The sequence below is a fragment of the Coffea arabica genome, chromosome 10c, assembly GCF_036785885.1.
Source record: "Coffea arabica cultivar ET-39 chromosome 10c, Coffea Arabica ET-39 HiFi, whole genome shotgun sequence".
Lineage (NCBI taxonomy): Eukaryota > Viridiplantae > Streptophyta > Magnoliopsida > Gentianales > Rubiaceae > Coffea > Coffea arabica.
In genome coordinates, this window is record NC_092329.1 from 7,654,535 (window position 1) to 7,673,773 (window position 19,239).

The 19,239-nt window shown below is 38.1% G+C and overlaps 2 protein-coding genes across 6 annotated transcripts; one reads left to right on the forward strand and one right to left on the reverse strand.

Moving 5' to 3' along the window:
- Positions 1-947: 947 nt before the first annotated feature.
- On the forward strand, positions 948-14,516 carry LOC113713829 (carbon catabolite repressor protein 4 homolog 1-like). Of its 5 annotated transcripts, XM_027237620.2 has the most exons (12): positions 949-1,491; positions 3,558-3,594; positions 3,713-4,237; positions 4,342-4,428; positions 10,476-10,559; positions 10,642-10,725; positions 10,806-10,886; positions 10,993-11,046; positions 11,119-11,207; positions 12,815-12,923; positions 13,641-13,782; positions 14,140-14,516. In XM_027237620.2, exons 1-12 carry the CDS (start codon positions 1,355-1,357, stop codon positions 14,331-14,333), a joined length of 1,623 nt encoding a protein of 540 aa, XP_027093421.1. In that variant the 5' UTR covers positions 949-1,354; the 3' UTR covers positions 14,334-14,516. The 5 variants fall into 5 exon arrangements, with proteins under 5 accessions (XP_071925874.1, XP_027093421.1, XP_027093422.1 ...); XM_072069773.1 differs by lacking the exon at positions 14,140-14,516 and having other exon boundaries at positions 948-1,491; positions 13,611-13,782; XM_027237621.2 differs by lacking the exon at positions 4,342-4,428.
- A 1,487-nt stretch (positions 14,517-16,003) lies between these two features.
- On the reverse strand, positions 16,004-17,063 carry LOC113713448 (uncharacterized). The gene is made up of 2 exons (XM_027237177.2): positions 16,719-17,063; positions 16,004-16,564 (listed from the first exon to the last, which is right to left on the reverse strand). The coding sequence occupies exons 1-2, from the start codon at positions 16,950-16,952 to the stop codon at positions 16,112-16,114; spliced, it is 687 nt and encodes a 228-aa protein (XP_027092978.1). The 5' UTR covers positions 16,953-17,063; the 3' UTR covers positions 16,004-16,111.
- Between the last annotated feature and the right edge of the window lie 2,176 nt (positions 17,064-19,239).

Here is a 19,239-nt window from a genome sequence, read left to right on the forward strand (position 1 = left end):
ATTCATTGGATACCCAAATTCAGGAGGGTCTGGATTTGGATTTATTTTTTCAGATCTATAAAGGTTTGAATTTGGGTCTATGCCTAATTAAATTTAATGGGTTTGTATCTGGATCAAAGGGATCCAACCCAGACTATAGCCATTATATATGCCTAGCCATGTTACGTCTTGTCCAAAATAGTGATCAAAGATTAACGGAAGAGGGGGCAGGAAGCAACCGTTCCTGACAGTTCACGGCCAAGATTTGATTCAAAAAAATTATACGGTCCAAATTTCACTTTGTACTTCGTTTTTAACAATATGTGTGGGACGAACAAAATTTTGTTCTAGAATTACACGTTGTTGAAAATAAGTTACACCATGTGCAAACAGAGTTACGCCATGTGTAAAATGCACATAATCTTCAGAAACGGTTGCCCCTGGTCCAAGATTAACATAAATTACTTACATGGGCCTCTTTTTTTTTTTTTTTTGGGGACGGAGGGGGTATCCGGGCCATCGGGTAAACCGGACTCGACTAATCCTCCGGCCCGAAAGGAGAGGCCCCTTCCCCTCGGGCACGTTACTCTGGGACTCGATCCCTGATGGGGGAGATGGACAACGGTCGCTGAGAAGCTTCCGTGACCAAACGAGCTGCCCAGGTAGGGCTCTTGCACGGGCCTCATTTAATAGCATTTTGTAGGAACTTTGATTTTTATGTATAAAAAATGAGAAGATATTACTCAGAAAAATTAGTTTTGGTTTTGAAATAGAAAAAGTTGTAACCAAAAATTCGGATTTCGTTTTGCTCTCGTATTATAATTACATTCAACTGAAACCCCAATCTTTCAGCTAATAGCAATAAGGCCCCACTTTCCTAGACCGGGGGCAAAAAAAAAAACACTGTACTAGAAATTTGCAGAAATGCCCTTCACTGGTTCATCGACTTTTCTAACTTCCAGTCAATCTACATGTCAAACATTTGTCAACAAAAATGCAGCGTCAGACAGCACCCAACCTCTATGGCCGCCCTGTCTTCCCCACCGCTTCTCCCCCTTTCCCCTCTACTCCATACCAAAATCCCGCAAGAAAATGAAAACCGTCTCACAAGAAAACAAGGGACAATGGCTCTTTACTTTTCACTTGGGATAAGCATTGATTATAGGAAAAAAAACAAATGGTGTGAACACACGAATCACCCTTCCCACCTTTATTCATTATCCATGTAGAAAGAGTATAAGATTCCAGCCCAATTCTGCTGATATTGCAGTTCAGTTCACTTGTTTTCATGCCTATTCATCCAAATTGTAAGAATCTTTTGTGGGTTTTAATAGCAAACAAGGAGGGTCACTAAAAGATCAGCAAGAAATTGATCATGGGGTTGGAGTGGGAAGTGCAAGTCCGGTTCCCGTCGGACACACCTGTCGCCGGCATTGAGCTGAATCCATGGGTCCGTGTCAATTACAAAGGCTCTTACGTGTCCCCTCCCAACTATGCCCTCCAGTTTGCTTGGTTTGTTCTCTTTATTTTGTTCTTCTTAGTTTATGCTGCTTTTAGTCTTTTTTTTTTCCTTTGGTTGCTGGAAGATTTTATGAATGCTGTGACAACTCTTGTCAATCAATTTTGAGCTTTATCTAATGGCCAATTGGTCATGTGTACTAATTATGCTAAGTTATATTAAATTAATCATGACTCTTGAGCTTTACCCAATCCTCAAATCATCATAAGCAAATTGTCCATTTTCCATGATTTTATGTGTGTCAGAATTGTGATATGCTGCGAGAAGGGAGGTAGTCAATTGGGGAGTTTTTGGTTGGATGATGGGTGGATAAGATGATCACTGCCTAGTGTTAGAGTTCATAATAATCCAAGTTTTAGTCTTCAAGGCTATTTTGGGACTTTAATTGCAAAAGATGCTCTGTATTATATCCCTGTACACTAGGGATTGTGGTCTTAAATGTGCCAAGTATAGTTTCTCAGGTGCCGGATTTTGTCAAAGTCCAGCAGAAATGGCGTAATATAGCATTTTCTGCCATTAATTTAGACAAGTAATGAGAAGTGCATTTAATGAGGAGCAGAATAGGACAACTTGCAAACATGAAGAAATTTGGCTCAGTGACATGTTGAATATTGGCCTATGGGAGAGATATCGACTTCCATATGTCACCAGAGCATCCAAAGAGTATGCAGAATTGAATGATTTCCAATAGTGACAATTCAAGAGGGCAAATTGCCTATATCAGGAACTATAGATCTCACCAAGAGCTGTTAGCAATTGTGTTTTCTTGCATCATGAGTGGGCTATAGTTCCCAAGCAAGAGCTATTATATTTTCTCCATCACCAGGAATCTATTGGAACCTTTATTGCCAATAGAGACTATCCATCTTTAGCAGTGGAAAGTGCAAAAACTTCACCTTTTGAGAGTCCTCCTGATGAGCAGCTCAAATTGGCCGCGCCAAAGGTGCCCTGTTTGATACAGCAGTTAGACATAACACCAAAGAACCTTTCTTTATAGTCTTTCACAGGCTTAACCGAGGGCTTAGGTGTTTTGGGCAATGGCAGACCAGATAAAAGCACATGGAAACATTGTCTGCTTAGTGTCACGTATTTGGTTCAAATATTCTTTCTAGGTGTCTTGTCATCCTTTTTTCAAAGCATCAGTTAATTGCTTTCATAAAATTGGTTCATGATGTGTCGATGATTATGCTGATTACTTTGGCTCTTTGTTGCCAGCCATGAACTTTTGAAAAGCACCTGCTTTGCTCCCCTAGCCCCCCCAACCCAAAAAAAAAAAGGAAAAAAAGCTCCTTATATATGTCCTGAAATTTCTTTGAATAAGAATGCTGCCTGAACATTGCAAGACATGAAGTTCTGTTGCTCGTGGAAACTGATCATAAGTGACACAAGCTACCACTTCTCAGAAGTTCTTGAATATGACATTAGGATGGTAGAATCTAGAAGAAGTATATATAATAGGACCCATTTGGAGTTGTTTTTCTGCAAATAATTACAAAAGTCTCAAAAGCATTTTGAAAGTTAAGTGACGAATCTATGTTTTTTTTATGAATGATTTGGTAAATTGACTAAAAGAGAATACATAAATAAGAAGGCTTAGCACTTAAAAGATGTGTTTCATTGTGCAGATTTACAGTTATTGGATTTTTTTGCATTGAAAGTATGGGTAAATAAGACTTAATTTGAATATGAAAACATGTCTTAGTGGTAATCTCTTCTACCTTTTTCCTGCCAAAGAGATTGATATTATTTGGTGGAGACAATTGTAGAGTACCCTTGTAGAGTTATATTTATTGTGCTTTTCACATGTTAAAAACCTAAAAAATTCTAGGATTTTACTTTTCCTTATTTTGTCCACATTCTTTTGTTGGTTAAATTTCTTGCTTGTTTCTTTTATCGCCAGAAGATTGATTGCTCAAAAGTTGTCCATCAGGTTTGTTTCTTCATCTCATGTTCATTCTTGCCCCTTTATACTCGTAATTTTGTTGTTTCCTTTTGGTTTGGCATTCCAGGTTGCTGGCAGAACCCCCCTGAAAACTAACATTTGTAAATTATTCTATAGGTACAGAGAGCTTTCTACTTTGCCTAAATGTGTCGAGGTTGGCAGTTCTTTCTTATACTGGCTTTATACTTATGAGCATTCCCGAAACCAAAAAAAAAAAAAATGTATATATATATATATCTTGTTGATGTAAAATTTGTTTCATTGAATTGCAGGACTATGTAGCTTTCCAAGATCATGCTTCTAGAGATAGTAGTATGACTGTATATGGTGGTGGATTGAATCAAGAAAAGCATGGTTTGCTGAACTCTGAGGATTTAAAAATTGTCAAGGGAGAGGGGAAAACTTGGATTCAAGTAGGTTCTTCAAGAACCTATACACCTTCAGAGGACGATATTGACTCCAGCCTAAGGCTGGTCTCTGTTGCCATAGATGACATGGGCATCAAAATGTCGATTAATGTCTTTGTTACCACTCCTGTCATTAGATTACCTCGTCCATATCCTCGCCATATGATCATATTTTGCTCCCTCAGAAAATTTAGAAATCCCAAGTGTATTGCCACACCTTTCAAAGAAGAAAGTTTCAGGGTATTATCTTATAATATCCTAGCTGACCTATATACCGTAAGTGGTGCATATACTCACTGCCCTAACTGGGCACTTACATGGGAATATCGTCGGCGTAATTTGCTCAATGAGATCCTTTCTTATGATGCCGATATCCTTTGTCTTCAGGAGGTAATTCTTGCTTCTCTCTCTGTGCATATTGAATTTGGATAAGGAAATTTCTGATCTTCTTCTTAACATTTTTCTCTTTGCTACTTTTCTTGTGGATCAAGCAGGTGCAGAGTGATCATTTTAAGAATTTCTTTGAACCTGAATTTGCAAAATTGGGTTATTCAGCTATTTATAAGAGGAAAACCAAGGAGGTGTGCTTCCACAAATACTTACTTCTGAAAATGGATGAATTCCTTTTCTTTGGAAAATATAGCTCTTAAAATCTGCAAAGTGGTAGGATTATCTAAAGCTAGCATGAAGTCTCTACTTAGTCCCTTCAACCATGTATATCAACTCACCTGAAAAAATCTAATATCTGACAAGTTTTCTAGATCAAAGACCGAATGCCTCTTTTGTGCATCTTTTCCATTTAAATAGAAAAACTCTGTACCTTCTCTCCTCCGTCAGAATATCTACCTCCCTAATGTATTAATTACATATATGCTAATATACATCTAATATAGTAGACCATGAGTGCAATTAGTAGACTAGATCCCATAAGCAGCTGTTCTTGTCTTTTGCTAGCAGATCAGATCTCATAATCAGTTGCTGCCCATGACTTCCATAAGCAGCTGTTCTTGACTTTTACTTTTGCTAGCAGGCTGTCCTTGACTTCCATAAGCAGCTGTTCTTGACTTTTGCATTTAGTAGACCAGATCCCAACTACTGCCCTTGATATCCCCCCTCAAATTGATGCTGGTGGATCAAAAAGCATCAATTTGTCAACCAGAAAATTGTGTCTATGACGGGAGAGAGCTTTAGTAAATATATCAGCAGTTTGGAGATCAGTGGTAATATGAGGAAGAGAAATAACATGATCATCATATGCTTCACGGATAGAGTGACAATCAACTTCAATATGTTTTGTACGCTCATGGAATACAGGATTAGCAGCAATGTGAATAGCGCTAGTATTATCGGCATGAAGGGGAGTAGGTGCAAGTTGGGGAAACCCAAGCTCACCTAAGAGGCCTCGAAGCCAAATGATCTCAGAACATCCAGAGGACATAGCACGATACTCTGACTCAGTAGAGGATTTAGACACCCTATCTTGCTTTTTGCTTTTCCAAGAAATAAGAGAATTTCCAAGAAACATGCACCAACCAGTAATTGATCGTCTAGTATCTGAACACCCTGCCCAGTCAGCGTCGCTATAGGCTACCAAATGAATAGGAGAATTTTTGGAGAAGAAAAGACCACGAGAGGAAGTGCCTAGTAAATAGCGAATAATGCGACGAACAGCAGCTAGATGGAGATGCCTAGGCGTCTGCATAAATTGACTAACTTGTTGAACAGCAAATGAAATATCAGGCCGAGTAATAGTTAAATAGTTAAGACTTCCCACCAATTGCCGATAGAGAGAGGGATCTGAGAGAAAATCACCCTCATCACGGCGATATTTAACATTTACTTCCAAGGGAGTATCAACAGACCGACCATCTTGAAGACCTGCCAAAGCAATTAATTCCTGGATGTATTTATGTTGATGTAAGAAAATACCAACTGAGGTAGAGTGCACTTCTAGGCCCAAAAAATATTGTAGAGGACCTAAATCTTTCATATGAAAAGAACGTTGAAGATGCTCTTGAAGTTGAGAGATTAATGCAGAGTCATTTCCTGTGATAACAATATCATCAACATAAACCAGAAGTAAAACCAGTCCCTTATCAGTCTTGCGAAGAAACAAAGAGGAGTCATACTGGCTCTGAACAAATGAGAAGCTAATAAGGGTAGAACGGAACTTATCAAACCAAGCCCGTGGAGCTTGTTTTAAGCCATAGAGTGAACGTTTTAGCTTACAAACATCAGAAGAAGATGTAAAAAATAACCCTGATGGTGGAGTCATATAAATATCTTCTTGAAGATCGCCATGTAAAAAGGCATTCTTTACATCCATCTGTCGCAATGACCAGCCTGTAGAAGCAGCAATAGCTAGAACAAGTCTAACTGTTGTCATCTTTGCCACAGGAGCAAAGGTCTCCTCATAATGTACTCCATACTTTTGCCGATTACCAAGAGCTACTAATCGTGCCTTATACCTTTCAAGTGAGCCATCAGATCTCAATTTAACAGAAAATACCCATTTACAACCAATGGGTTTAACACCATCGGGACAAGGAACAAGATCCCAAGTATGATTCTCCTGAAGAGCTTGAAGTTCCTCATTCATAGCTTTCACCCAACATGCTTGTTTAGCTGCCTGTAAATAGGATGTAGGAACTGTAGTGTCAGTTATAGTGGCAGAAAAACCATACCGATCAGGCGGACGACTAAGACGTAGGGACCTTCGAAGAGTGGTTGGAGCAAGGACTGGATTAGTGTCAAGAAGAGGTTGTGATGAAGAAGCCTGTCGTCTCTGATAAACAATCCCAGGTTTAAATCGATCAACTGGTGGAGCAATATCATCAAAGTTAGGAAGAACAACACCTTCAGACGAGGAACCATGGTATGGAAAGTAGTGCTCATTTTCAAAGAAAATCACATTTCTAGAAATGTGTAGATGATTAGCAATAGCATCATAACACAAAAATCCTTTATGAGTTGTACTATAACCCATGAAAGCACATTTTACAGATTGAGCTGTAAGTTTGTGACGCTCATGAGGAGGTAAGTGAACAAAGCAAACACATCCGAATGTGTGTAGATTGCCATAATCAGGATGTACACCAAAAAGACGATAATAAGGAGAATCAAAATTCAATTGTTGAGAAGGTAGACGATTGATTAAATAAACTGCAGTGGATAAAGCTTCCACCCAAAATTTAGATGGAACCGAAGACTGCAAGAGTAAGGTTCGTACCATATCCAACAAATGGCGATGCTTACGTTCAGCCACCCCATTCTGTTGAGGGGTATAAGGACATGATCGTTGAGATAAAATACCTCTCTGTTGCAAAAATGCTTGAAAGGCATGTGACATATATTCCCCGCCATTGTCAGAGTGTAAAACTTTAATGCAAGTAGAAAATTGTGTTTCTACATAAGCTACAAATTTCTTAAAAACAGCAAATACTTCAGCTTTAGTACGCAAAAAATATACCCATGTGAAACGACTATAGTCATCAATGAATGTCACAAAATATTTATATTGTGCATGTGAAACAACAGGAGTAATACCCCAAACATCACTATGAATGATCTCAAAACTTGTATTAGCATGACCACCATGACTAGGAAAAGGTAATATTTTACTTTTCCCTAGTCTACAAGTAGAACAATCAAAAGACAATTTATGATTAAAACACTGATCCTTGCTCCCCAGAAAATCATGCTTTATTAAATGAGATAAAATGACATTATTTGGATGACCCAATCGTTGATGCCATACTTCAACTTTATTGTCAACAACCATAGAAGCCAAAGACAAACTACTTGGAACTGAAAATTGCAAAGGAAATAGTCTGCCCACTTTAGGCCCCTTCGCGATCACCTTCCCCGACACCTGGTCCTGCACAAGACAACCATCACGAGAGAACCGTACATCACAGTTATTATCCACCATCTGACCAACAGAAATCAAACTAGTAGACAACCCTGGAGAGACAAATACATGACGAAAAGAAGGTCCAATATCACCAATGGCTGTAATTGGAAGATTACTGCCGTTAGCAATCTGAATATTTTGTGTACCAGTATATTGCCGTAGATTATGTAGTGATGCAGATGAACCAGTCATATGATTTGATGCTCCAGAATCAACTAACCAAGGAGTAGAAACAATTTTACCTTGACCTTGAAGTCCAAGAGTAGAAAATGCTGAAAGAATCATTTGTTGAACCATTTCTGGAGTAAGTGTTGTGGCTGTGGATGTAGAACCAATAGTGTTAGAGTCTTGGACAGCACCTTGAAAGGCTTGGACTCTTCGATTCTCAGGGCGTGTAGGACAGTCCTTGATAATGTGTCCAGTTTGCTTACAATAATTGCAAAATTTCTTTCCACAATTGCGTGCAATATGCCCAAGTTCCTTGCAACTATAGCACTGTACTTGTCCCTTTCCGCGATTCTTCCCTTGAGCAGCATAGGCAATATTGACAACTTCAGATATCTCCTTTGATGTACCTATGATAGTTTGTGTAGCCATTCTCTGTTCTTCTCGCAACAAGTCACCAAGACATACGTCTAAAGAAGGAACTGGGTTTCTATTTAACAATCCAGCTCTAATCGCCTCAAATTCAGGCCTCAGTTTCATTAGAAACTGGTCACGCTTACTATCTTCGTGAACCGCTTGAATACCGGCTAAGGCTTCGCTTGGTACCTTAGAATAGATTATACCAGAGTATTCACTCCATAAATTAAGAAATCCAGAATAATACTGCTCAATAGAGAGATTACCTTGGCTACATGTACTAATTTCCAATTCAAGCTGAAATCTTCTTGCTGTATTATCTTGATGATATACACGCTTCAAATGATCCCACATCTCCTTTGCTGTATTAAAGGAGCGTAAATTGTTCACCATATGAGCTTCAATAGATGCTAGAATCCAAGAAATAATTCTAGCATCCTTTGCCTCCCATTGACTAATTTCCTTTCCATCTCTAGGTGCTGTAGAAGACCCGTCAATATGACTCCAAAGCTCTTTGCCTTTTAGAAACATCCTAAATTGAAATTCCCATGCCGCATAATTTTTTCCAGTGAACTTGATGGACAAAGATTCCGTATGTATTTTTCCCAAAGAGTTTTCCATAGACATTCTTTCAAAAAAAACAAAGATCTGAATTACAAGAAAAGCTGCCAACCACAATATGATTGACCCAAAAGGATATCTTGAAACCAAATGATTGATCAAAATAATCAACCCAAGAAGGATAACAACTCAGAAAGTTTGGAAAGGCTGAGAAATTCAAATAACTGGCTCTGATACCATGACAAGTTTTCTAGATCAAAGACCGAATGCCTCTTTTGTGCATCTTTTCCATTTAAATAGAAAAACTCTGTACCTTCTCTCCTCCGTCAGAATATCTACCTCCCTAATGTATTAATTACATATATGCTAATATACATCTAATATAGTAGACCATGAGTGCAATTAGTAGACTAGATCCCATAAGCAGCTGTTCTTGTCTTTTGCTAGCAGATCAGATCTCATAATCAGTTGCTGCCCATGACTTCCATAAGCAGCTGTTCTTGACTTTTGCATTTAGTAGACTAGATCCCATAAGCAGCTGTTCTTGTCTTTTGCTAGCAGATCAGATCTCATAATCAGTTGCTGCCCATGACTTCCATAAGCAGCTGTTCTTGACTTTTACTTTTGCTAGCAGGCTGTCCTTGACTTCGTCTACTAAATGCAAAAGTCAAGAACAGCTGCTTATGGAAGTCAAGGACAGCCTGCTAGCAAAAGTAAAAGTCAAGAACAGCTGCTTATGGAAGTCATGGGCAGCAACTGATTATGAGATCTGATCTGCTAGCAAAAGACAAGAACAGCTGCTTATGGGATCTAGTCTACTAATTGCACTAATCAAGGAGAGCTGATTATGGTCTACTATATTAGATGTATATTAGCATATATGTAATTAATACATTAGGCATTTAGTAGACTGCCTTTGGGCTGTAGACTGGTGGATTCGGATTGAAATTGGTAGAACTGGATAGTGATTGAACTAATAGTGATCCGAGTTCACTTAAATGATAAATCTATTGGATTAAATCCACATAGGGATCCATCAAACTTAATAGAATCCAGATGTTTGTGCTATTTGTATAACTTATTTATAACAAAATATAAAACCTTCTCAATAAATTTTTTTCATTGTCATGACAAAAGAAAATTATGAACTTTAAAAACTAAAGGGACTTGATGGAAAATTTTGATGTACTGAAACTTCTTTTGAGGTAACATAGTGAAATTCGAACCCATGAAATCAAAAGTGAACGAGAAACTTCAAAGATTTTTTTGGACAGCTCTATATGCAACTTAACACAAATATGGCATTCTATTGCTGCCAAATTAACCTATCATACTGGTTGAGGTTGCTGTGAAAGGATTTTGTTTTACACTTGCATGGGCCACACATGTTCTGTCATGGCAATTGCAACAGTCATAGGATGACGTAACGCGCATCCCACCCCTAGTATCTGCTAATAAATGCAAAGCAGCAGCAATCCATGACTGCATTTTTGAACCTGATACATGCCATCTCAAAGAGCACATTGTCTACCATCAAATTTATATGAAAATGAAAATTCTAGTCTCTTGCAGGTGTATAGTGCCAATGAATATGTAATTGATGGGTGTGCAACATTTTTCCGCCATGACCGCTTCAAGATAGTTATTAAATATGAGGTGAAAAAGGCTACTTCATTTGTCTTGTGGTTTGGTGATTGCTCTAAATGAATCTTAATCTTAGTAGCCATGTGCATCTTAGGTAGAGTATGACAAAATGGCACTGCCTGTAATTGAAGTTCTTGAACCTGATAAAAGAAATAATGGTCTTTTTCGCCTTATGAAGGTGAGTGGCTCATTTACACTACACTGGCAACAAAGTTTTTCAATATTCAGAGGTTTATTGTTATGCTTTTAATGTGTTAGGACAATGTTGCACTTGTTGTGATACTGGAGGAAAAGGACAATGGACGTTCTCCGGATGCTGCTAGGTCTACAATTTGTGTGGTACTGTCGCTGTTCAAACTCAAACAAGTATTGTGACTTTTATTCTTGGTGTTGTCCTTATTGCAAACAGGTCAATGAGCTGACATGACTATTGATTTTTCTGTAGGCAAATACTCATATCCACCGTGGTTTGGATGCTTCTGATGTGAGACTATTCCAAGTATGTAGTCAACCATTTGTTCCTGTAGTTGCCACTCAAACAGCAGCTTAAACCTATTTGTTACGATATCAGGTTGTCAATCTCATCAGGGGACTTGAAAAGATTGATTCTTCAGGCATTCCTATTTTGATTTGCGGTGACATGAATTCTCTTCCTGGAAGGTTTGTCCTTTATCTGTGATGTGACTTGCATTTTGGTTTGCTTCCCCTATTTGAAGTCTCTATTGATGTAGACATAATTTATGAATGGAAAAGGATATAACTGTTAGATACTTCTCTCCTTAATTTCCTTCTTATACTCCAAGTCAAACTTAATTTCATGTAAACAGCTAGGTCATTCTGGACAAGATTTGAGAATAGGAAAATATGATTGCTAGGTCGTTCAAAATGCATGGATTTTCCTACATATGGTATGGTTTAAATCTTACATCACTGTTTTTAGTTTGACGGCTATATGTTGCTTAGTAGTTGGGGATAGTAGCGTAAATGGGTGTATCGGTGCTGTTGCGTTCTAGTGTGCCTTGACCTGTTTATTGACTGGGTGAGTTGATGCAATGAATGTGTAAGGCCTTTTTAACTTCTACTACAAAAAATTTATTTGCCAGATCTGCTTAACCGATTGGTTCCTTAGAGATAATTTTGACCTTAATACGTGTTTGATGTAACTTACTTATTTACAACATTTACTTCAATTTTTTTCTACACATAAAACACGCAAGAACTTGATCAAATGATGCTTTTTGCATGAACTTTTCTATTTTACAATGAAGGAATTTAATTATATCAATATAACTCGGATGTTAAATGGGTATTGTCTTGGGTTTGTGGATTAATAGGGCAACCTGAAATTTCTAGAGGGCCAGCCAGTCAATTACAGATCTGCATGAGCACGTCATAAAGAAGTAACACTCCTTAAACTATCTGTTCTGGTTTGGTTTATAACCTGTTCACTTGTTCTGGTGCCTGAATCATCATGTCATGTACAAAATTGCCACTCAATGCTTGAGGATGTCCTAGGGAACTAATGCAAATTATCTTTAGACTGATGCAGACCATGTTTTGTGATTCCATTTCTAGTTTACTGATTCAAAATTGTCCTATTCTTTTTTTTTTTTTTTTTTAAATATGTTTTGTTTTGTTTTGTCCTATACATTGGACTAAAAAGATATGCCTACTTGTGGGAAGATTGTTGGTGATGTTTTGGTTAGTACTGGGAGACAAACTTGATATTCCATAATATGTCTTGCTTGACAAAAGTTCATAATGCAGTATATCATGGGTGGATATTGAACTTCCACCTTATATAAAAACTTAAGATGGTAAGACCTTACAGACAATTCATTTATAAGGGTTGCACTGCTGCCATGAACTTCTTCTGGTTTAGATTGCCCATGATCATAATGATTGATTCAGGGTTTAAGTTTAGTATATGAGATTCATTATAGTTTTGTTTATGCACATGGAAATTGACAAGTTGACATTTAAGGGTCCCATTACAAGTTGCGGAAAAGTCTGTATATCGGGTTCTCTATGTAGTATCATTCATTAATTCTAGTAAAGTGACTAAGCCACATTTCACTATCTTAAATACTTCCTTCAGATATCAAAACATGTGAATGATTGTTGTGTTCAATGCAACGTCTACTAGTTTTGTTAAAAGTTAATTCTTGTTATTTCTCATCAATGTAGAGAAGTAAAACAACAGATGTTGAATTTCCATTACATTGACTAGATTAGTTCTTATATCTTTTTGCCATCTGATGCTGCAGTGATCCTCATCGCTTCCTCATAAATGGCGAAGTTGGATGTTTTAGTGAGAAATTCAGAGACCCTCTGGGAATACATAAACATCTGAAACTTAGCCACTCGATGCATCTGGTAAGTGGGCTCTTTTTATTTGGCTTTTGTTGCTTGAGAGGCATGTTTATTAAAGCTGGCTTGTCGACCTTATCTTTGGAGATGTCTTTTATGTTAGTCCTATGTTGATATAAGAGGCAAATTTTCCCATTGATCCATCTTGTGTAGTGTGATTTAGCTTTATAAGTTCCTCTCCCTACTTTTTAACTGATGAAGAAAATTATTGTTTAATGCTCCAAAGGTGAAAGTTCCATTAAGCCAGTATCATGTGAAGAGATCCGTGTAGATGGTGTTTCTTTTCTTTTTTCTTTTTTTTTTCTCCATGAGTTTAGAATAGGGTCTTTTCTCATGGTTTTAGAAGGTTGAATCCTTCATCCTTGTACGTCTTCAGTTTTTGTTGCTTGTATTCTTTATAGTGTTCTGTCGGGTATAAAGAGCACTTTCCCTGCTGGCAATTGGCTTGAAATCTATGGATTCTGCTGACAGTTGTCATATCCTTCTTATCACTATTACAGCTATTTGTTGAAGTAATTGATAATGTGTTCAGTAGACAATGTTGTGGCTGTTGAGTTTCCTCCAATGGTTCACTTTTAAAGACAATTGGTTCTCTCGTTTTGATCTTGAAAGATGGCAGGCCCTTTGCTGCTTCTAAATTACAACTATTAGCACCTCCAAATTTTTGTTTTCCTCCTGAGTGTTACTTTCTAGCCCTGTAATGCAGTAAGGTTCCTCTTCTAGGCCTGCGCATATGCACATTTACTTGATTCAAATGAAGTTGGGCAACACCAGAAGGAAAAAATGGATTATCAAGCAATGGAGCCTCTTTTCACCTGCTTCAAACCAAGTTTAACTGGAACGTTGGACTATATTTTGTACTCAAGTAAGTTATATAGTAGTTGCTTCACTAAAGTTTGTCAGCGGTTGTCTTTAGAAAGAGGTACTTTTTACTTTGCCTGCACAATGGAATTCTTTCAAAGTAATAATACTTTCTTGCTATCCTTCATAGTTCAGTAGTTGGCGGTCAAGTCTTAGGGAACAAATATTAACTGTGCTAACTTGACTTATCAGCATCAGTTATATATTTGTCCAAGTCACTTGGCATTTAGATTATGAAAATTTTTCTCTTTCTGGGTATAGTTAGGTGAATGACAAATTTTGTACGTATTACGCTATGATGGCCAATAATTTTGGTCCAATAGTGAAAAGCAAACTGATACCTGTGGTATTTTTTGTACAGAAAATAGGTTGAAGGTTGACGGGCTGTTGAAACTTCTTGATTATGATAGTTTGGAGAAGCGATTACTGCCTTCACCTCTATGGTCATCCGATCATGTTGCCCTCATGGCGAATTTCAGAGTCAAACACGCCTCCAGGGGGGTACAGTATTTATCACCTCCTCCTGATCCGTGGGAACAAAAACAAACAAACTGACGTGTGAATACTATCTTTGTAGAAGGAACTTAATTAGTATTTTGCAATCGCTTGGTTGTAATTATGGATGCCAGCGGAATGCTTTGCATGACCAAATCTTGTATAGTATAGCAGCGAACAGCATAATTATGCTTTCATAGCCAGCCTTGTTAACGTGCCAATCTTTTAGCATGCATTGTGCAACTCTCTGTCTCTCTCATGGGTGTCACGGTCCTGTCTCTGTCTCTGTCTGTGCATGCGCGTGCGTGCTTGCTTGCTTGCTTGGGGGCACCTGTGTTTTCAGGAAATGTATTTATTCCTCTATGGTCAGAGTAGCAGCCCCAATAGGCCATTGCCAGCAACTTGCTGTTAATTAAGAATGGATGAAAAGTATGCGTTCACATTAGTAAATTGATAACTTCAATTGGAACTGCGTTCTTCTAGAGAGTTTTCAGCCTAGAGGATGCGCAGTTGTTCAACATCCTTTTTGAGGGGCCAAATAATCTTGAGTTTTCTGCTGCATACGACAAGTAAACTGTTTACTATTTCGAGCCAGGAATCAACAACGATGATCAAATTGGAAAGTTTGAAACCATCTATTTTCATGTTACATGGCTACAATATGGTGAACTCTCCCCATTTCATGCCCATGCATGCATAGGTTTTAAACCCTTTTCCGGCTTTCCCATGCCCTACTACGTAGAGACTCCAATCCTCTTTTAGGCAGGACTCAAACATTTAGCAAGTTGTATGTCTACTTCAGTCTTGAGCTGTGTCTTTACATAAGCTGTCCTGATCTAAGTAACCCTTTTGTATTCTATTTCTTGATGCCCCTATTACCATGACTTGCTGAATCACCGACAATGCTCAGGCGAAAATTTGATAACCCTTTTTGGTGAATGACCGGTCCTGCAAGTTTGGCCTAAGTGGTTATGGAAATATGCCTTGCTGTGCTTCAGTTTTCGTCCATTGGCTTGAAATTTTCCATTTTACGAATACCCAAAAGCGGCCCGGGGAGGACTTTGCCGCCCGGGGGGGGCGGGGTTGTTGGAGCGGATACCAGGTGAAAATGACTTGGCTTGCCTTGTCGGCAAATTACTGTCGAAGCAAAAGTTCAATAAAAATCATGAATGGTGACATTCAAACTGCCCATTTATTATCATTTTTGGACTTGTATTTGTCAAATTTAGTGTTTAAAATGACTCGCCACATTAGGAATCGATTTGGCGTGTTAACACGTAACTCCACCTCAGTCAGGTTAACTTGGTCAATTTTGCCACGTAGTAGTCTGGGAGAAATAGTCGACATTTTCTTGAAATTTAATTCCTTGAAATCTAAAGACATCATTGTCTTGAAATTTATGGCCTTGAAAACTCAAACCAAATCCACAAAGAAGGAATTAACTACCACAACTACGTTAACATTATATAGTCAGTCCTAGTTGCATGAATATATAGATATATATATATATATATATATATATATATATATATATATATATATATATATATTCATGGTGATTGGTGACCAACCGAAGAATCGTTGAACCAATTCTCGTCGTACAATATTTACTTGCATATCTTACACCAGAAATTAAGTATTATTGCACCTCTCTGTGATGATGGTCACTGTTTTATCTCACAAGTGAAGTTGGGAAAAGAAACAAGTAAATTACAGGTGCACGTTGGATATCGATAAACATTTGCACCATAGATATATAACATATATGATCACGGTTGATGATGATTCTGAAAAGCATAGCATGCTAAATATATTATTTGATACAACAGAAATTTTAATTAGCACAAAAGGCTTAGCCTTCGTTTTAAAAGACTTGGAGAGGTTTGTTCTGGAGGATGCATGAATTTGCAGTTTGGACAAGACGGTGAAGACTTGCACATCATAACCAACATATGACACTTCTTGCAAGCAGCCGCCACCATCTCTTGCTCTGATCCTTCGAATGTCAACCATGAGGGAGACCGCGTTAGACCTCCTTTTTGATTATTGTTGCTGTTCTTGGTTGCACTCGAATTTACGAGGAGTTCATGATCATCACCCAAGGAATTTGAGGTGCTGTTCTTCGTGAAAATATTTGTCACCTGAGTTTTACCTGATGAGCCACATGGTAGGTTAAGTTCGAGGTCTAAGCTCATGTGACCATGACTTGGCTGTGGTGGCTCTGGGCTTGACCTTGGATCGGTTAGCATCCTCTTATTTGTTCTTGTGTTGTAGAAATATATCTGCCCCGACTGCAATCAATCAAGAAATATATCCATAAAAATCTTGGGATCTCCGGCTGTCACATGCAACTTTTCATACTTGCATACTACTTCAAACAGACCTTATCAATAATATTCAATATCAAAAGCAAGCAAAATATTGCATGAATTATGGGGTAGGTACCTTGATATCAAGGCAACGTTGCCACTCCATAGGTGTAGGAGTCTCGAGCTGTAGCTCTGTGTCAGGTGCGGACTTGATCATGGGTTGGCCTTTGATGGGGTGATCAGGGATGTTTCGAGAAGCTTGATCAGGCCGATCATCGTCATCATGCAATTTCCTCTTCTTGAACAAATTCTCCAATTCTGGGATGATTTTTCTTCGGCTTGGAGAAAGAGAGGTATGAAGGGAGACCATGGTGGTGAATTTTGAAATTGAAAAGTTTGGTATTATGATCAAGATATGGGAAAATTGTTTATGGTGGTTATTAACTTATATAGGTGTGAGGATTGAAGAGCGAGCTAATACGTACAGGCGCACAACAGCATATATAGAATCCAAAAGGGCAATGACTTTAATGGTTGAAGTTGAACCATATGGGCCCATCCATATCACCCCCTGACGTGGTGGAGAAGTTGTTACTGCAATTACTCCATGGCTCCTCCTCCTATTCTTAAAAGCATGTTAAAAACGTAACCAACTCTTCTTGGTCAAATTTGCACAATTATATATGTGCTGCTGTCTCTCATGCATTTGCTGATTTGTACTACAATTTACACCACCACCACTACTGCTGCTGCTACAACTACGGGTGTTTCGCGAATCGAGCGAATACGAGCTCGACTCGAGCTCGAGCTAATTAAGTCGATCTCGAGCTCGAGCTCGAACTCAAAAATATTAAGCTCGTTGGCTTGCAAGCGGTTCACGAGCTCAATTATATATATATTTTTTATTTTTTATTTTAATAGTAAAATTACATATATATCCTTAATATTTTATTATTTGTTAAAAAAATTATTTTTTATTCATTTTTTTTAAAAATTTTTTTCTTATTTTTTAAAAATAAAATAATAATAATTTTTTTATTATTTTTTAAGCTCGAGCTCGAGCTTGAACTTGATATTTTGAGCTCGTCGAGCTCGAGTTCGAGCTTCACAAAATTAACTCGAGCTCGGCTCATTTAGCCAAAACTCGACTCGAGTTCGGCTCGTTTGCACCCCTAGCTACAACCAATTAAGACACCTGATCTTGATTGCGCTAGCTGTTTTAGCATCGATCAGCATTGCTTATGACTTAAATTATTATCTGAAGTATATATCATCAGTTGTTGCAATTTGTATAGGCGGTGACGTTAAGAGAGAGAGAGAGAGAGAGAGGGGGGGGGGGAAGGAAGGAAGGAAGAATGGGGGGATATTAAATAGGGGAGTCTGCAAACAGTTGAAGAAAGGAGGGTGTTGAATGAATGCTGGCCTATGGATATCTCTTTAATGGATATCATAACTCCCAACTTTCAGAATTGGGTCACTACAAGTAGGGAACTACTACAACTATTAAAGCGCTCAACACCCTCTCTCTCGGCTATTAATTAAATCAAACCACGTCCCATGAGCAAATGTTTGTCATCATCATCATCGAACAAAACTTTAAATCCTTGCAACTGCTGCCTCATCAGCATTTAAATAACACCTCATTTTATGAGCTATGAATTTATGTCCCATCCATCCATCCATCCTTCCTTCTTCTCACTCTCTCTCTCTGCCATTGTGTGTCATTATGCTATGTACTAGAACTAGTACATGTATTTTTGAAGGAAACCAAATCTGTTCAACTGCACTTTTATGAATGACCCCAAAAAGCTACTAGTTAGCATTTCAATCAGAATGAATTTCCATTGTGGGCAGGAGCACCGCTAGCTAGATCTCTCTCCATCAAGAGTAGAGTACTGCTGCTACGTACTCATCCAACACTTGGTTAACTTTTTAGTTTAAGCAAATTATAAATAGATATGCAAAATGTATCTATCTAAAGAGTCAAACTGCATAAGAATCAAGAGATTACTTGCATCAAGAGAATTGTAACTCCTGGCCTCTCAATTATAGGTGAAGCGCAATTATAATAAGTTCATTCCATCAAGAGTAGAGTATGAAGTTAGTATGCTTGTGTGTGTGTAGGTGAGAGAGAGAGAGAGAGAGAGAGAGAGATGGAAAGGGGAGGGAGGGGGGGAGTGTTTAAGTCAGGCTACCTGCCTTCATTAAATCATCTTGAATTCAATTAAATGCAGAATTCAAGGATGAGCATTGAAACCACCTCGCTTTGTACAAACATCTTCCCCTTCGTCACTCACACCACCGGCTTCTGTTAAATGCCTTCAACCCACCTCTTCTTCCCTTCATTTAAGCCCCTTCCCCGCTCTCTGCCTAGCCATCTCTGACTCATTTATCTCCCTTACTCACGTCACGTACTTCTACTATACTACCCTCATTCATGCTGTAGCACTTCATGCAAAATTAGCAATATTGCCTTTTTTTTAAATTTTATTTAACAGTACCCTCGCAAAAGTGGTAGTAAAACATATCTTTCTTTTTTCCTTTTTTTTCTTGAAGTGTAAAAACATTTTCTTGATACAGCTAGCCAGCTGGGAAAATGTACTTAGATGATCTCAAGTAAACCCTATATATCTTAAGATTTTTTTCTTCAAAAAAAA